The 19,205-nt window shown below is 33.4% G+C and overlaps 1 protein-coding gene and 2 long non-coding RNA genes across 4 annotated transcripts; 1 reads left to right on the top strand and 2 right to left on the bottom strand.

Annotated features, from left to right (window-relative positions):
- Window positions 1-725: 725 nt before the first annotated feature.
- Window positions 726-2,894, bottom strand: LOC140059056 (uncharacterized). Its single transcript, XR_011847103.1, has 3 exons — window positions 2,875-2,894; window positions 1,091-1,595; window positions 726-814 (listed from the first exon to the last, which is right to left on the bottom strand). It is a non-coding gene; the product is annotated as an uncharacterized lncRNA (long non-coding RNA).
- Window positions 2,895-6,103: 3,209 nt separating this feature from the next.
- LOC140059489 (uncharacterized) lies at window positions 6,104-7,129 on the bottom strand. The gene is made up of 3 exons (XM_072105417.1): window positions 6,903-7,129; window positions 6,458-6,518; window positions 6,104-6,327 (listed from the first exon to the last, which is right to left on the bottom strand). Exons 1-3 carry the CDS (start codon window positions 7,127-7,129, stop codon window positions 6,160-6,162), a joined length of 456 nt encoding a protein of 151 aa, XP_071961518.1. The 3' UTR covers window positions 6,104-6,159.
- An 8,485-nt stretch (window positions 7,130-15,614) lies between these two features.
- Window positions 15,615-18,575, top strand: LOC140058977 (uncharacterized). 2 transcript variants are annotated; one of them, XR_011847088.1, is made up of 4 exons: window positions 15,615-15,945; window positions 16,733-16,798; window positions 17,355-17,434; window positions 17,995-18,575. It is a non-coding gene; the product is annotated as an uncharacterized lncRNA (long non-coding RNA). The 2 variants fall into 2 exon arrangements; XR_011847089.1 differs by having other exon boundaries at window positions 17,355-17,438.
- The last annotated feature ends 630 nt before the right edge of the window (window positions 18,576-19,205 follow it).

The raw sequence follows: 19,205 nt of genomic DNA, 5'->3' as shown, positions 1-19,205 counted from the left end.
AGACCATGAAATTTTTGAGCTGTCACAAGGAAACCTTAGTGATGGAACCACAAAATTTGAGCAAGACATTGAGGCAGCTGCAAACTTAAAAGTGGACACCAAGGTAAAGATTGAGGCAAAGAAGAAACAAATCATTGACCTTGAAGAAAATCTGCCTTTGGCATTCATTAGGCAAAATGCTACCATGACTGAAGACATCGAAAGGAAATTAAAAGAACTTGCTAAACTTAAGGAAGAAATCAAAGCTCTTGTAGGTTCTTTTTTTTTAAATTACTTTATATAGGTTAACATTTACAGGCCAGTGTACAACATATTCTATATGTACTGTATATTTATTTTGTATATGTTGTGTTTTTAATTATAGGAAAAAAATTTGAACACTGGATTGAAATATGGATGTGGGCCACTTGTTGCTGGACTTGATAATGTTTTAGGCCAGCATGGTGTAGCCAGACAGGCATACAATGGGAAGAGTTTTATTGGAAACCATGTCCATAAATGCTGCAAGGTACAGTTATTACATTGGAAGTTTTCCTTTTTTTCATGTTATTTTATTATTATACAAGGATACAAGGAAACTTTATTCATCCCAACTTGGGAAATTGTGTTGCTGTCTTATTAAATGCCATAAAGAAAAGAGAAATGATAAAACATAAGTGTGATAATAATAATAATAACAAAAATTATAATATATTGTGAAGCTTAAGTGTTATTGATTTACTTACAGGAAAAAGTTATCCATCAGTTGGTTGAAGAGCCGGTCAGACAACTAGCAGAAACCGAGTTTGACATTCCCATCGCCCATGTAAAGCGTCTAGAAGAAAAGGCAAAAACAGCCAAGTTCAAATTTTGTTCATTATTTACACAATTCGCCAACATTCATGGAAATATTAATCACACACAATCCATGACCGATGATGAAATCAACAATGTTGGTAAGTTTAAAAAAATAGATGATCAATAGAAAAAAAATTCAATAGACACACAGTGCCATTTTTGCCGTAACCATTAAAATAGATGACCAACATTGATGAACCAATCATCATCATCATCTTAAATGCTAAACGTTGTTAAACATTGCACGACTCACTTGTGTTCGCCACTCAGTATGTCATCAATTGCCATCTATTCTCTTTCTCTGAGCCTCTTCGAGTGCGATCTTAGATGGTGTGTTTTTATTTAAACGGAACAGGTGACCATATTACTATTTTCAGCGTTCTTTTTCTTACATTCTTACTCCACTCAAATTCTCCTGTTCTTGTTATGAACCAATAAAGAGATAAAAAAAAACAATACATTGCTTTTTGTTTTTCAAGAATTAAACATCCAAGAATTTTTAAAAACTTATCGTGAAAATGGATTTTCTATAACTCCAAAACTTCACATGTTGGAACATCATGTTGTTGACCAGTTGCGGCGTTTGAAAGTCGGTCTTGGCTTGCATAGTGAACAGGGCGGTGAGCTCATCCATGCATCATTCAACAGGAGAAAGAGAGTAGTTGGTGGCATGAGAAGTGGCCTTGCCCAAGCCTTATCAGTGATGAAATCACATATAACATTCTGTCAGCCAGACGTCCAAGCGAAAGTTGTTCAACCTAAAAGGAAAAAAAAAGGTATGAAAATAATTTTAACTTGATTTAATAATTGTTTTGATTAAATAACAGATTTGTGACAGTTCAATTATACCTGTAAGTGTAAGAAACACTAAATTAATTTTATTTCACTATATTTTTTTTAAATACATAGATGTTGAAGAGTAAACTGAGGAGTACTTGGCAAGGATGCAGGTTTAACTGTTGATAGTAATTAGCCTAAAAATAGACATTTACATAATATTGTTGTATAATACCCATAGGCGATTTCATTTTATCTTGTATGAATTTACAAAATTGTATAAATTAATATTGAAACAAAAAAGAAACGCAACGCAACATAAGTAACGCACGAGAAGATATGCAAACAAATATAACCATGAGACATAAACTAGACACAGGAGTAAGAAAAGCATTTTTAATATTTTTGTTATTTTTTATATTCATATTTATTTTAAAATTATGTATAGTCTGTATATAGGGTATAATCAAAAAACCGAAAATAATTATATAACATTAGTAAATGTATACTCTACATTTATTAGTTATGTGTTTTTAGAGGTTGAGAATTATAGAACAAAAAAAAATATTAGAAAGTTATGAAAAAAGGTGGCTAACAGAAAAAGAAATATCAATGTTCTGTAATAATATATATATAAACCAAACAAAAGTAAGAATAAAAATGAAATAGTTATTATTAGAAATAATTGTATTAATCTGTTGAAGATGAAATGAATAAATAGTGGTTAACGCCACAAAAAAAAATTAGCCTAAAAAAGACTAAGTAGTAAGTACTAGGCTAACTAGGCCTAACATTGCTAGACCTAGGCCTAAAAAGGCTAGGCCTAGGCTTAGTTAATAATAGGCCTAGTATGCCTAAAAATGCTAGACCTACTGTAGGCCTAGGCCTAAAAAGGCCTATAGCTAGATAGAGGCTAGGCAGGCCACAGTGCAGTTGATTTTAATGGTTTATACTTGTATTGTTATTGTAATGTCTTATCAACTTTTCTTAAAATACAGAATCCATCATTATAGCCTAGGCGGCCACACGTGGTTTTTTTATAGCTATAGGATAGTGGTTCTTGAGGCGTTGGTGAACTAGAACTAGCTTTGCCGTTAAAACAATTTTAATACTGTTGGTTCCTTTTACTATTCATGTATCAAAAAATGTACACTTTGCATCTTAAAAAAATTCAATAGACACGCAGTGCCATTTTTGCCATAACCATTAAAAAAAACAACAAAAAAACATAAAAATACTCAACCAATTTCAACTACTCACCACCATCACATGCTTCAAACTGCACGTCCCACAAAATCGATTCCTACAAAATCCAGGTCACTCTAATGAATATTCATGAAAAATCTCAACGATTTAAGCAAATAAGGCGTCTGATTCGTTCATGAAAGATGATGTAATATATTTTCGCGGAAAAAAACAACGTGCGCCCACGTGCGTATAGCGCCCCCAATTTAAAAAATATTTCAATTTCGCCGCCTGAGGGCTCACTACTTTATGTCGCTATGAAACAGCCGTGGTCCTTTTCCGTCGTAGAATATCTGGTTTTACACATTAATTTAACAACTTAAAATTGATGTAATGTGCGGAAGATTTATTATGCAAGTATACAATGCAAATGCGTTAGGTTAAAATGTACCGAGGAAATTTATTAAGCTAATTTACCAACGTTAAATTTGACTCTGTATACGGCGGCCGAAAGTCATTAACTGCGACCGAAATACTTTAACGGAGCGACTACTGATCGCGAGTAAGCCGTGACTTGGCCTAAACTTTAGCTCCGTATTTCAATTTAATAACGTAATACGAAAAGAAAACAATTTTTATAATGTTATATATACTATTCAGGTAAACAATTAATTGTTTTAATTAACATTGATTATTTTAAATGAGTTTATTTTGACCCATATTGTGCGTTAAAAAGAGCATATCTTACTTAGCTTAGATTTGGTGTCATAATCATATGGGCCTAAAATCTTGTTTTACGTATTCAAAAGTTATATATAATAGTATTTATGATTGAAATTATAAATATAAAGTATATTAAAATATTCTAATAATTATACTTACCGAAAATTAGTGTAAAAGAAAGGAAACAGTACACACCGTTTTTAACATACTTTTTCATTTTTTCTTTTTATAATTTTAAATTTCACCATTAAAAAAATTTTTTTTTTTCATATACACATCTAAAATATATTTATTAATGAAATATACACTACATTCTAACAAGTACAAAAAAAATTAAATGAATTAGTACAGTAGTTCAAAAGTTACAGATCATTGAAAAATTGCAGTTTTTTCATTTTTTAGGGAATTCCAGCAAAAATGGGCGTTAAATGCTTTCCTACCACTTTGCGGACCAATAATTTAAAAAATAGGTTTCGTTGAGGCTCCAAAAAAAATAGAGTTGTACAACTCTGTGATATCTATAGGTTTAACAAAATTCAAAACTTTTAACTAATTATTGTAAAAGTTATAACCTTTTAAAAATGCTTCCAATTTCAACTGCAAAAAACACCATTTTTAGGCAAAAAATCGTATATTTTTTTACCACTTTAAATAACCATAACTTTAGAACGGGTAATCGGATTTCAATCATTTAAATCGCAAAATGCTAATTACATTAAGTTCTTTATGGTTAACTGAAAGAAAATGTAAAAAAATTAATCTGAATTTTTTTATTGGGATACCTACTTACAGTTAAGCAAAGAAAAAATTGGGATAACTACATACCCCCTTTCTGTTTGCATACAGAGAAGTTCCTAGTAAAGCGACGGGCCATTCACCTTTTAAATTGCTTTATGGTAGAGAGGTGAGGGGACCCTTGAGTTTACTCAAAAGTAATTGGGTAGAAGATGAAGAAACATCTACTGATATTATCAAATACATGTTACAAATAAGAGAAAAAATTGAGGAATTAATGAAAGATGCTAATGTAAACAAACTTGAACAACAAGAAATTATGTCCCACAAATATAACAAGAATGCTATTGATAGATAATTTGTAGAAGGGGACAAAGTGTTGATATTCCTTCCAGTAGGAAATAGTAAGTTAGACAGTAAATGGCAAGGCCCCTTCACTGTTACAAAAAAGGTAGAGGAAGCAAAAATTCCAAAGCATATATAATCACATACGGGGTATTCATAATCACGAAATCACACTATATCCCAAATGCCTTCATGGAGAGCTGGAACCTCGAGACTACATTCAACCAAGTAAGTTGTAGTATTGATTTTGGTGAAGATTATCGACAGTTTTTTTTTATTTTGCTAAAATTTATATTTTTTTTTTCCAGATTCAAAAGCCGAAGAAGTAGTTTCAAACATCCTGAATTCACCTTATTTGTTGAGATCTATTAAGCAGTTGTCACCGACTATCCAGACTTATTCAAATGAATCGTTTCATCAAATTATTAATCATTTTGCGCCAAAAATGCACCATTTCCGGTTTAAGGGCATGCTTGCAAGGTATAATTTGATAGAATAGCATATTGTATAATTTAATGATAGAGAACCAATTAAGTAAGGTCTTTATAATCTATGATTTACACTAATTAAGCCTGAAGCCTTTAACAATCAATGTAATGTGTTGTAATTCTATATTGTGCATTTACTTCAGAACCTACCTTGCAGCCTTGCATTGCAATGAGAATGTTGGCAGGCCACAAAGGGTCAACAAAAAAGGGGACACAGAACACTCTTTGTGGTATTCCCGGGCAAAAAAGGACTGGGTGGCCAAAAAACATCTTGTTGATCCCACATTTTGCTAATTTATAAAATAGTTAAATATCCTATTACATTAAACAGTAATATTTTTGTCTTTGCAGTTTATGCCATCAACACCATTGAAATGGCGATGTATATGGCCAAAACTAATACAAAAGGATCATATTACACGGCAGAAATGATGTGTGATCCTGGTACAATTACAGAAAAACTGCCAAAACCAGACAAGACAGACTTTGTTGCAAAGTTAATCTCTAGATTTAAGCATTAACTTTACACTGCTTCACAGAACTTGTGTCATAAATTTAGAATATTTTTATTTTATCACTACCTTGATCACTGATTTTATATCTCGGAGAAAAAGAATTGTTTAGTTGTTAATTTATTCCTTTGTTTTAGTTCATTGTATTTTGACATGCATGCTTTTGTTGTTCACAAAAAAAAAACAGGTATTTATTCATAAGGTAACTACTGTACATTTATTTTTATACGGCAGGAACTACTGTACATAGATTTGTATTTATATGGAGTGTTAATTCATAAAATAAACTAAACTAGTCTTCATCCAATCGAGGATATGTAAATCCTGTATAATTTTGTTCAGGGTCAGGAAAAGCTTCTCTGATTTTATTTATTACACAGGATGTAATTGGGACACGCCTGTCTCGCCCAAGATACCTCCAACACCAACGCACAAACTGTCGATACGCTGTATACCTGTATTTCGTGTGCAAACAAAAATACCTTGTAGAAAATGATTTTTTGAATAAAAATAAAGGCAAATCAGTTACAAATTACTATACTGCAAAAACATGGTGTTTACCTTTCTTTTCTTCCTTCCACAACGAGTTCATCATATTGAGATGCATACTGCCAATACGCAATTTGGAGGGTTGCCGGATTAAGAATGGCAGCTTGGAACCAGGGATGGGTGGTGATACATCCATTATGTTCATTTTCCTTATTTTTATCCATTATTTTCTCTACCTGTTTATTTAAAAAAAAAGTGATATTTTCACTAATGGAATTTATTTACTATCAATCATAAAAAATGTATGGTTATGACAGTTTTAATATGGAGCAATTTTATTTTAAAACATAATTTAACACTGCTTACTTCTTGACAACAATATCTATTTTCCCACATCTCCTCTACAACACAGTTTCCACACCCACACCTGTAGTAGAAAAAGAAGGAATATGATTATGTTGTTAGAATGTCTCACTTCTTAAAATATGAAGGTCTAGGCCTAGCTAGGCTAGTAGACTAGTTAGTAGTACGCCTACTCTACTACTTACTAGCCCTAAAATAAAGCATTTATATATTACTATACTAGCTAGGCCTACTAGCTAGGCCTACTAGCCTAGGGACTCCCTAGCCTAGTAGTACTCTAGAGTCTAGGCCTAGTACTAGGAGGCCTAGGATATTATTATTAATACTAGCTAGGCCTACTACTAGCTAGGCTAGGCCTATATATAGTTTTAGGCCTTATTAATTATACAGTACTTTTATCCCCAAACCTAGACTACCACTTTACTTACTTACAAATAAATATACCTACCAATCTCGTCCTTGTCTCAAATAAAGATTTTGTGGTAGGCCCATCGCTGCGAATCCATGTGCTCTAGCCCGATCTCGGTGGTGTGCAGCATCGCCGCCGAGTAGGCCCACTTCTCCCTCCGCTCCACCAGCGGGCACCCTTGGATCGTTTTCAAACACTCCTCTCCAATTCACTTCAACAATATCATGCTCATCTTCGGCTGATGCCGAGGACGATAAGGACGACATATCGCTATCCATTTAAAATTATTGTAAACATTAGATAGTATATAGTAGAAATAAAACGTAAAGCTATCTAGCGATTGAAAAAATAAATGGCGTCCATACACAACAAACGAACGAGTCGAGAAAGTGTATCTGACGCATGCGTATTATCGGTTCGTGTACCTAGCTTGTGTAGGGTTTGACTGAATGTTTCGGAGAAAATGAGCGTGAAAAACGAAATTAAAAATCAATTTATATAAAAAAAATGAAGGAAATATTCCATAATTTCAACGATTTACGATGTATTAATGATTTAAGAATGAAACTGTAAAGCGGATAAGTTAATATCGAAATAGTTTTGGCGCAGTGGACGATTAACCCAAAAATTCCTATCTCCTCCTGTACAAAAGTTTCCGGTTGTGACGTCACAGGCGGATTTTTTTTCATTTCTTAGGGCTGTTTTCTATGCGTCATCGTCATCTCTGAAATGTACTCTAACAGTCAGCTGTATGTAACAGTATATACTACGTGTTGAAAACATAAAATCAAACTTTTTGGAATCGTTTCATATCATCTTTAATCTACAAAAAGAGAAACGGTATCGACATAAGAATTCAAGTGGAAAAATATTTAAATTAAAATTACGAAATATAATTATTTACTTTATCTACAAAATCGACTTTATAAAACAGGTATAAACATTATTTATATAAATATATTTACATTAAAACTACAATTATATTTTGCTTAAACTACGAAAAGGGTGGAACGGTAACAAATTTATAAAGAGTAACAAAACATTATCTATAACAAAATTTGTTTACATTTTTAAAAAGAAATTTATTGCATTGATTCACCAAACATAACCGTAAGGAACTGTGCGATAATTTTCGATAATAATTCTTTTGTCGTACACGATTCGATAGTCTTTAGTCGATGTTTCGTTGACTATCTTTCGTGTTTTTGGCTTGCGCGTTATGCGATTCTTCTCAACTGTCTTAATTGTATCGGGGCCAACACCCCTTACCATATTGGAGACGGTGTCAAAATTAATTTTCTGAGCGTTTGTAAAGTTAAGGGTAAAACCCTTAACTTTACAAACGGTCTTCCCCGTATCCAATTTATAGGCGTAGTTCTTAGGCCCCCCAGAAACGAAGGAATCGATGAATTTACCATCTTTAGGATCGACCTCGGTCGTTAACTGACCCAAATAATCGCCCAGGGGAGGGTCCCAAAATCCGGATTTTGATACGTAGATTACGCTGTCGGTATCGTAATACAGGACGCCCTCCTGTAATTGCTCCAACAGTTCGTACAATTTTAAACGCGCTAATGCTGTGGTAAATGCGGCAATGACAACGTTAACCTTTCGGTTAACTGCAGCAAATTGTTCCTCGTCCTCGTATTTTACCTCCACCAGATCATCATTAACAAAATTTATGTCGTGAACGGTTATCCCAGGGTTCGATAAAATATCGTAAACCTCGTTAGGATCTTGCGTATATTTATTTCTCGTGAGATTTTCACGCTGGCCAAATTTACCCCAAAAACTATTTAGCATTAATTTGGCCAGAGATCGAAGCCCAGGATTTTACGCAATGTTGTCATGATTCAGGTCGATACCTTCTACGGTTCGATAGTCCGAAATGTATTTTTGTTTATCTTTGGGCGTTTTACACCATTCAGGCCAACCCGAAGCTTCTTGTTTCAATTTTAAAAACGTGTTAATGTAAGAGGCAAATAGACCGGACGAGGGAGAATCTGCAGAGTACGCGCTTTTATTTTTAAAGTGCCATACTACGGGAACTGTACGTATCTCGTACCCAACTTCCACGGCTTTAGCGACTTCGATCGTTGCCCAAGAACCTGTAAATTTTCTATCTGTACCGGAATGATTGCAAGCGGTTTGTTGTTGAGAATCGGCGCATGTTCTACAGAGAACAAACATTAATTTACCGTTTGATCTATAAGGTAAGACCAGATGAAATAATTTTTTAGGCGCTTCGATTGTACACTTTATCAAGCCGAAATAATCGTTGATATCTGTGGACATGTCGTTGCGATCATTGATTTCAGGATGCCCTACGGGGTAGGTACCGTATTTATTTACATAAGGGTACAAGGAAGTATAATCGATGTAATTAATTTCTTCACCCGGTTTTACCTTATAGAACAAACAACTGGCATTAGTCCTCCCACCGAAAAACGCGTCTCTTGGATTCAAAGTTTGCCTAATTAAAGGAACTTTGGAGACGATAGATTTAATGTTTGGGGCCAACGATTGTTTGATCCGTTTCCATTCGTGCCCCCAAATTTCGACGTACTCGAAATCTGGAAATTGTTTCTTCAGAAACCGTGATTTCTTGCTTGTCTTGACAAAGCATTCCAACATGGTCTCGTTATTGAAGGGATTAATGGAATCGGGTCTATAACAATCTTGGCACCCGTGGAATAAACAACCCATAAATTCGAAATTTATTTTATTTTCTAAACATGCGCCGTCGACAAAGTCAGGTCCAAACATTTTGTCCCCTCCATTTCTGGCATGATGGATAAAGTCCCCCCTTTTATGCGAATCGTAACACAACCATTCCATGCTAGAATGAGAATGGTTAACGGTTGTTAGATACCCTGATGGTGGAAATAGAGCGATGGCGGATAGCTTAAAAAAATTTCCTGAAAATGCGTGGTTACACGCTGAGGCAATTGTCATTAAATTATTTGAAAAGGGGTCAACACCGCCGAGTAGAGGGTTTTTCGGCGATATAGTCATTTTCAAAAAAAGATGTCTAAAAGTAAGACAACACTTTCTGAGAATATCTACATCGCTGATACAATACTCGACGAGTTCTTTTTGAAGATCAAATAATTGACTACTTTCAATTTTCTGGTTGTACCATTTAAAGAAAGATTTTCGACATGAAGTAGTCATTTTATCGGGGGAATAATTTGAAGAATCGGGGTAAGGACCTACGTAATTTTGATTTTCTACAGAATTGAAATAATGAGGAAAGTAACCCTTTTTAAGTTCGGAGATGCCAAAAGTTTTGGGCAATTTGGATAGAGGCATGGGCAGAAATGAAAGGGAATCGATGAATCGAATGTTCGTTTCTTTAGTCCTAATCGAAATAAGTTTACCACCGCGAGCAATTACATCCGGTACAATGGAGTTTTTGTACAGGTAGTTGAGCACGAAGTAGCTATCATAACCCTTGAAGTTGTGAGCGATACACGTAATATTATCGTTATATTTGTAATCTTTGAATACGTAATTGCAGAAATCTACGCATGCAGACCCCCTGTGAAAAACCATTGATTTCTCCCCACACACGTCACAATCGGCGGAATCATTAGCACCGTCGATACAATTAAGACAAGTTTTTTGAAGAACGCATAAATTTGGTTTGTGTTCGCCTGTATCTTGCGTGCATTCGAAATCAAAAAACAAATATTTAGTGACAGCTCTGTTACGGGCCTCCTGATTCTTAAACTTTTTTTCATTATGCTTAGGGGCTACAACCGGTTCCATGTAGCATTGATGATCGTATGAAACGAAAGTCCGACAAATTCTACAAAAACGGTTTTGACAATTGTGATCTTTTTGAACGATCCTATTACAAGTTGAACAATTTTTAATTTTGTCACATACTGAAACTTTTTTAGAATCAGGAGATTTTTTATGATTGGTGAAACATTGCGTATCCTTAAAAAATCTTTTACATTCTTTACACTCTATTCTACTCTCTCTATTTACAAAAGAATTAGAAGAGGGGCAGTCGTTGTGCTTGCACAGCACGCACGTAAATTGACAATTGTGTTGGTACTTGTGATTATACCCCTTAAAACACCTATTGCAGAAATAACCAATTTTTAGAAAACCTGTCATTGTGGTTATGAGATCGTAATGATTAGAATGATGATAAAGATATATCTGCTTTTTTCGAAAATCGCCGCTAAAATGACTAAAAATTTAAATTGTCTTTTGAAATGACAATAATTTGATAATTTGTAATTTTGATTGCATCTTTTTTATTTCCTCGATGCCGCAAGTATGCTCCCTAACCCCCGAATCTCTAAGTAAATGAAGGGCGGCTATTTTTTGCTGACCCCTACCTTGTCTAACGTTATTCCATCTAACCACGTTGTTAATTTTGTCTTCGAGCATGGAAATACCCGTAACAATTGCGCGTGCGCAGCAGATAGTTTCGTTATCATCATTCTTAATCTTAATTATACTTTGAGTGTTAAGCAGTATGTCGATACCGTTTCTTCTAATACCCCCTCCCCTAGGCATTCTCATATGGAGAACGTTAAATTTAAACTTGTTATTAATAAAAAAATATCCGTTTTGGACTGAAGGACCTTCATAATGGCTGCAAAAATAACGTCAGCCGTAAGATGGCCCCTCCGTCCAAAAGGGATAGAGATAGGTGAATCTAACCCCTCAGCCTGTATGACTATTCGAAGCATGTCGTCGACATGCACGTTAATGCAGAGATTATCGACGACATGCTCGAAAATTCGATACAGTGTGGGCAGAAACACCTCTAAACTTAAATGATCAATATTAAAAAAATTAACTAAAAAATCGCTAATAGGCGCGTTAAAACGTTGGTTAAACCTATCAGCTAATTGAATGATTCTACAGAAGTGATTCAACTCTACCTCATCAAGATTAAGGTCCTCGTCTTCAACAGTATGAATATCGGCAAATTCTTCTCCGTCTTCGATTCTGAGCCTCTATCTATTAACGCCCCTTCCGTATTGTATGGGTACAGGCTGAAAACAAAAAGAGAAAAACAACAACAACAACAACAACAACAGTAGTAAAGAAAATAAAACGATAGTTACCTCAATAATCGAAGACTCCACTGAATCATTAATCTCGACATTTCCTCTCAATCTCAAACATTTGGTGTGAGCACCAACACCGTACAAAAAAAAAAAATAAATAGATAAATTAGAAAGGAAAACGTAAATAAACTGTAAATGCAGAAACACTTTGTAAATGCCCCAATTACATAAACTACTACTTTATGAGATATACACGGTAAAAAAAAAATTAAAAAATAAATAAATAAATTAGAAAGAAACACAAAGAAGCCGTAAAACGCTGTAAACACACGTTCGGTTACACACAATCTACTTTTAAGAATTATACACGGTAAAATAAATATTACGTAAAAAATAAAATAAACAAACACTTACTTCTACGTCATCAATACACAAATTAGCCGATAGCTCCTGCACTATCTCAATAGCATTATTGCAAATATCCGAAAATGAGAGGCTATCGGCTTCAGAAACACTCTGGCTAACATCCAAATCAAGATCCTGGTCATTAAATACGAAATCTTCTAGTAGTCCAATATCGGGGATAACATCGTCGGTATCGATATTTTCGACATTATTCCGCGATAAACTAATGATAGCTTCAACTGCTCTCTGGCATTCGATAAACAAGCTATCGTTAGAATCGGAAGATGATGATGATGATACGTAATGAGCCATTGTAAAAAAAAAATCAGTAATAAGTCTTAGATAATCAGTAAGTAAGCGAATGAAAAATTACCCACACTTACGTTTTTATACCATCCCATGACACTAATTAAATTAAAAAATATATGCAAACAAAGGTATTTAGAACTTCCTTTAGGAAATGTGTCCGCTATTAAGATTGGTCAAACAACCCTTAAATAATTAGGAAGACCTTCCCACAACAGTGACCATTAGATTTAGCCTTCGACCAAACGGAAAACATGGACCCAGGAAACACCTTAATTAAAACAACAAAGGGAAAAATGGAGAGATGTAGTGAAAGGACAAATCAAAAATACGGGCCAGAAAAATAATTTATTATACCTAAACGGGAAGTACTGCAAACAATTAAAAGGAAACAACTGGTTGTTTAGTCAAACGCTCCATTTTCAACAAAAATTCTCTCTCCACCTCGTCTACGTACGTAAATATACAACTTGTAGGCCTGTTACTCCTCTTGACTCCTTCATCTATACCCGCGGGGGAAACCTCTTCGGCCTCCATGTAACGATCATCTATATCACTGCCTGGAACAACAGTCTCCTCATCATCGCTAATTATTATAACAGTATCTGCACAACTCCATTGCGAAAATTATATACTTCCAGACATAATGAAATACTGTAAAGAGATACTCTACGCAAAAATAGACAAAAAAACAGGAAAATAGTACAACAATAACCGATTCACTTTGTTACACCGTCTTAAATCATAAAAAAAAGTATTGTCGTCATTCACCACGTACTAGAACCTCGCGCCAAAAATAATAATTAAGAGACAAAGAAACACCTGGCGGAAATAATAATTAAAATTGACCATCAAAAATAATAACAAAGACAGAACGGAAACCCGAAATAATTAGATTAATTAATCTCCTACAAAGAAAACAAGGAAATACCGAATTATGGACCATTACATAACACCTTCTAAATGTAAATAAATATATTAATAAATAACGTCCATAAACAAAGAAAGACCTCCATTAATTAAGAATAATTTTAATTATTATGAAACCAGGAAAAGAACGACCTTCATTAATTAAGAATAATTTAATTATTATGAAACCAGGAAAAGAATGACCTTCATTAATTAAGAATAATTTAATTATTATGAAACCAGGAAAAGAATGACCTTCATTAATTAAGAATAATTTAATTATTACAATAAAAGGAAATCTAATTAATTAATTATGAAAATACACCAAGGTTAACTTTGGGCTGGTCTTTCACTGCTTCTACTTACAAACCTCCGCCTACTGTAAAATTCCCCTACATAAAATGCCCCATGAATATTTTTTTTTAAACATTTTTTTGTATTAGTTCTAAGTGTAAATATGTTAACTGCACACTACAAAGTTGTGGATTATAGTGTGGTGTAATGGTTATGTATCCAGCCTCTCACAGTTGAGATCGCTGGTTCAAGCCCCACTGAGGGTTTTTTTTTTTATTATTTTTTTATTTATTTTTTTTTGCTTTTTGTGGACCTTGATCTTTGACCCTGGCCCTTCAAAATTTAACGACAATTATATGATGTATCATTGATCATTGTGGCTAAGTTTGGTGAGAATCGGATCAAAACGGTGTTCTCTAGGCAGTAAATTAGTTTTTTGTTAGTCGTGACCTTGACCTATGACCTTTCCCCCTCAAATTCTAACTCTTCCGAGCTTTTTGGGCATAGATCATTGTGTCCAAATTTGGTTAGAATCGGATAAAAACTGTGGCCTCCAGGCTGTTCACAGACACACACACACAAACACACAACAAACACACAAACAAACACACACACACACACACAAACACACACACAAACATACAGGGTGAAAACATAACCTCCTTGACGGAGGTAATAACGTCATCTCCTCATACATCGGCCTATTCAATTGAATCGATAACGCCCTCTCTAATTTCTTTTTTTAGCATGATTGAAAACAAAATGCTGCCGAATGAGGGCACGCGTACCCGGAAGTCACTTAACTAAGTAAACCAACCCTGAGTGTGAGGAAAATTATATTTATCATAAAAAGTATTTATAGTTTGTGAAAGTGACGAATTAGTTTTTATTTTAGATAGTGTGCACGAAAAACAAACTGGAAAACTTGACATTATAGACTTTCTATTAAAAGCCAAAATACAAGCTAAAATAGCTGTAATCTATTCATTACCTGAATTAATTAAACATTGGGTCCCGATAACTGTAAAACTGCACATTGATTGAAAATATTAACCTTATTAATAAAATTGAAATCAAAACATATATAAGCTTGACTACGTCACAATAATATAAATACACTGTTGGCCAAACAGAGAAAAATAAATACCTTCAAGAGGCGAGAAATGAAAAAAAAAATAACTTATGCTGCATTACATTCAGAATGCAATTTATACTAGCATAAATGTAGTGTAAAATTTACAAATAGAAACAGTAGAAGCTAAACAACTTACATATAATTATACGACACTCCAACCGAATAACCCACACAGATTAGTTATGCTTTTTTCTGCATAACCGTAGCTTCTTGTTTAAACAAATAAAGTGTAGAACTAGGCCTATAATGATTGTGAACTCGGTCGTTATCATTCAAAATTCAGGGTTTTCGCATGACTACCAAAATTAATTCATATTTAGGTGAATATAGACTTTGAGTAAATATCTATCATTGCATTAACTACTGTGTAGCATAATACAAATATTTATAAAACTAGAGTTGAAATCATCATGTTGATGGATTATATATCATGTACTACCAATAAAGCTCTAGACTATGCAAATACCGTTCACTTCTTCATTCCACAAATGTTTATTTCCGTCCGGTCTGTTCCAGTTTCCGATTTACTGAAACTATACAACACTATAATAATATAATATAAAGTTGACTAAAAGTATGAGTACCTATTCAAATACATTCATGACAGAGTGAATATGCCCACCAGTCAAACTAAAATATACATATTGTCTTAAAGGTGTTACACAGCTGTTTCAAACATACGAATTAAGTCATGCGCCCTCAACGTTACAAGTCGTATCGCTGGAGTAACAATACATAAACAATTACTTACAAATCCACGTGTGCAGAGTGGAGTCAAACGTCATTTAAAGACATGTTTTAAACAGCCAATGAGAATGAGATAAAAAAATAAAGGGTCGCTAAAAATATGAATATTCATTAAAGAGTCCCTGGATGAAACAAGCACGTTGTCGTTTTGTTTTTAAGAAGGAATGTAACGCTGAAAATTAATGGAAGGGTGGACCATAAATTACAAGCATAGACCAATTGACGCACGTGAGTGACATTTCCAAATTAGGTACATGTTTGTTTGTCCGTATCTTTAAAAAATGTAATTTTCACTCTAATTCTTTGGTACTGCATGATAATTTAGTTATCTGTGAATGTTATAACATAGTAATGGTCGAGAGGTGATGGTTGAATTTTTGAGCTATGGCCGTTTCAAATTGTGTCATTTTTAGGCTTAGGCTTATGTCTACTCTAGTTGCAACACTGCCTTTCATGTGACAGCTGACCCAAATTAGTTTGGAAATGTTACATTATTTTAATTATTTAGGCCTGGCTGGGTAGGGTAGGCATATACCAATATTATAGGCCCTATTTTTATTTTAATACTAGGCCTAGGCCCTTGCTAGACCTGTGTTCTCTAGCAGCCTACTACAGAGAAGCAGCTTTCCAGCTTAGTTAGCCTGGCCTTGAGTAGGCTAGCCTACTAGCCTAATAGGTATTAGTAGGCTACCTAATTAAAATTAGGCCCAGGATCTACGCCTAGGCCTATATATTTTTAATATTATTTAATCATTATAATTAATTTTAGTTTTATTAAATTTACAGTATTCATTACAAAAACTGTAAATTTAATATTATGAGGATTATATATACCCTATGTAACATGTATGCAATAGGGAATATTATAGGCCTATATGTATGTAATAATTACAATATAAATAATGACAAGCATCATATTAACATTCGGTTTTGCTCATCACTGCATATTCAAATTAGTATGCAATCATATTAAATTTAATAAGTTAAGTTAATTTTATAAAATTGTTATAATAATTATTAATGTTATACTATTGTAGATACATATATAGAGCAGTAACCTGAAGTGGCTAAGCAGATTTGGACCATACCTACCATCTATATAGGTAAGATTATTTTGCTGTTCAAGAAGTAGCAAATATTAAATTGTGTACCATGCTATTAATTTGTAATATTAACAATCAATCACTACCACTGGCTGGGTAGGCTAGGCCTATATCATAGGCCCTATTTTTATTTTAATATACTAGCTAGACCTGTGCTCTCTATCACTAGCAGCAGCCTACAGAGAAGCAGCTTTCCAGCTTATTTAGCCTAGCCTAGAGCAATTAGGCTAGGTATAAGTAGGCTACCTAATTAGGCTAGGCTCTACGCCTATATAGGCCTAATATTATTTAATTATTATTAATTTTTGTTTAATATATTTACAGTATTTATTTAAATAATGTTTCTTATGAGAATACCTGGTTATATATACCCTATGCAATGACATAAGGCATATATGCCTACCCTGTATGTAATAATTACAATTATTATAAATAATGAATTTTAACATTCGTTTTTGCTCATCACTGCATATTCAAATTAGTATGTATGCAACCATATTAAATTTGATAAGCTAATTTTAAGTAATTCTTATAATAATGTTTTACTATTTTTTAGGTACATAGCGGCAACCCGAAGTGGCAAAAACATTTTAAACAGATTTGGACCAATACCTAGCAGCCTACCATCTATATACAGTAGGTAAGTTTATTTTATTGCTCAAGAACTAGTAAATTTTAAATTGTGTTTACCATGCTATTAATTTTCAATATTAACAATCAATCACTACCACTGGCTGGGTAGGCTAGGCCTATATTATAGGCCCTATTTTTATTTTAATATACTAGCTAGACCTGTGCTCTCTAACACTAGCAGCCTACAGAGAAGCAGCTTTCCAGCTTATTTAGCCTAGCCTAGAGCAATAGGCTAGGTATAAGTAGACTACCTAATTAGGTCTAGGCTCTACGCCTATATATTATTATTTAATTATTATTATTTTTAGTTTTAATATATTTACAGTATTTTATTTAAATAATGTTTATTATGAGAATACCTGGTTATATATACCCTATGCAATGACATAAGGCATATATGCCTACCCTGTATGTAATAATTACAATTACAATATTATAAATAATGAATTTAAACATTCGTTTTTGCTTATCACTGCATATTCAAATTAGTATGTATGCAACCATATTAAATTTAATAAGCTAATTTTAATTAATTCTTATAGTAATGTTTTACTATTTTTTAGGTACATAGCGGCAACCCGAAGTGGAAAAATCATTTTAAACAGATTTTGACCAATACCTATACCTATACCTACCATCTATATTATAGGTAAGTTTATTTTACTGTTCAAGAACTAGTAAATTTTAAATTGTGTTTACCATGCTATTAATTTTCAATATTAACAACCAATCACTACCACTGGCTGGGTAGGCTAGGCCTATATTATAGGCCCTATTTTTATTTTAATATACTAGCTAGACCTGTGCTCTCTTGCACTAGCAGCCTACAGAGAAGCAGCTTTCCAGCTTATTTAGCCTAGCCTAGAGCAATAGGCTAGGTATTAGTAGGCTACCTAATTAGGCCTAGAGGCTCTATGCCTATATATTATTATTTAATTATTATTAATTTTTATTTTTAATATATTTACAGTATTTATTACAAATAATGTTTATTATGAGGATACCTGGTTATATATACCCTATGCAATGACATAAGGCATATATGCCTACCCTGTATGTAATAATTACAATTATTATAAATAATGAATTTTAACATTTGTTTTTGCTCATCACTGCATATTCAAATTAGTATGTATGCAACCATAGTAAATTTAATAAGTTAATTTTAATTAATTCTTATTATAATGTTATACTATTACTATTACTATTTTTTAGGTACCTATATAGCGGCAACCCAAAATGGCTAAAACATTTTAAACAGATTTGGACCAATACCTATACCTACCATCTATATAGGTAAGTTTATTTTACTGTTCAAGAACTAGTAAATTTTAAATTGTGTTTACCATGCTATGAATTTGTAACTTTAACAATCAATCACTAACACATGTACAGTACAGCAGTAGTACTATCAATCAATAGTAATTAGTTAGTAATTGAAATATAGACATACTATAGTATTACTTTTACATATTCATTATCATTAGGTATTGTTAAAAGGAAATCAATACAATGCAATATTCCTTTAACATTTAAAAATGTACAATATTTTATGATCATTAATGTTAATGAATCATTCTTTGTTGGCTTTCTTGCATTTGTTGGGTTTTATTATTTCATTTTGTATCATTGGAGATGTGAAAATCAGATGAGTCTAAGTTTGACTCTAATCCACACTGCTGTTTTGTGACGGTTGAGTTTGGCATGTATTAGCTCCCCGCCTTGCTCAGAGACCCCCTTCCATTCTCTCATGAATGCAATAGCATGGTGCTCA

This window comes from Antedon mediterranea, chromosome 9 (assembly GCF_964355755.1).
Source record: "Antedon mediterranea chromosome 9, ecAntMedi1.1, whole genome shotgun sequence".
NCBI classification, from domain to species: domain Eukaryota; kingdom Metazoa; phylum Echinodermata; class Crinoidea; order Comatulida; family Antedonidae; genus Antedon; species Antedon mediterranea.
Note: the sequence above shows the minus strand (reverse complement) of the source record. Positions and strands in the feature narration are given on the sequence as shown.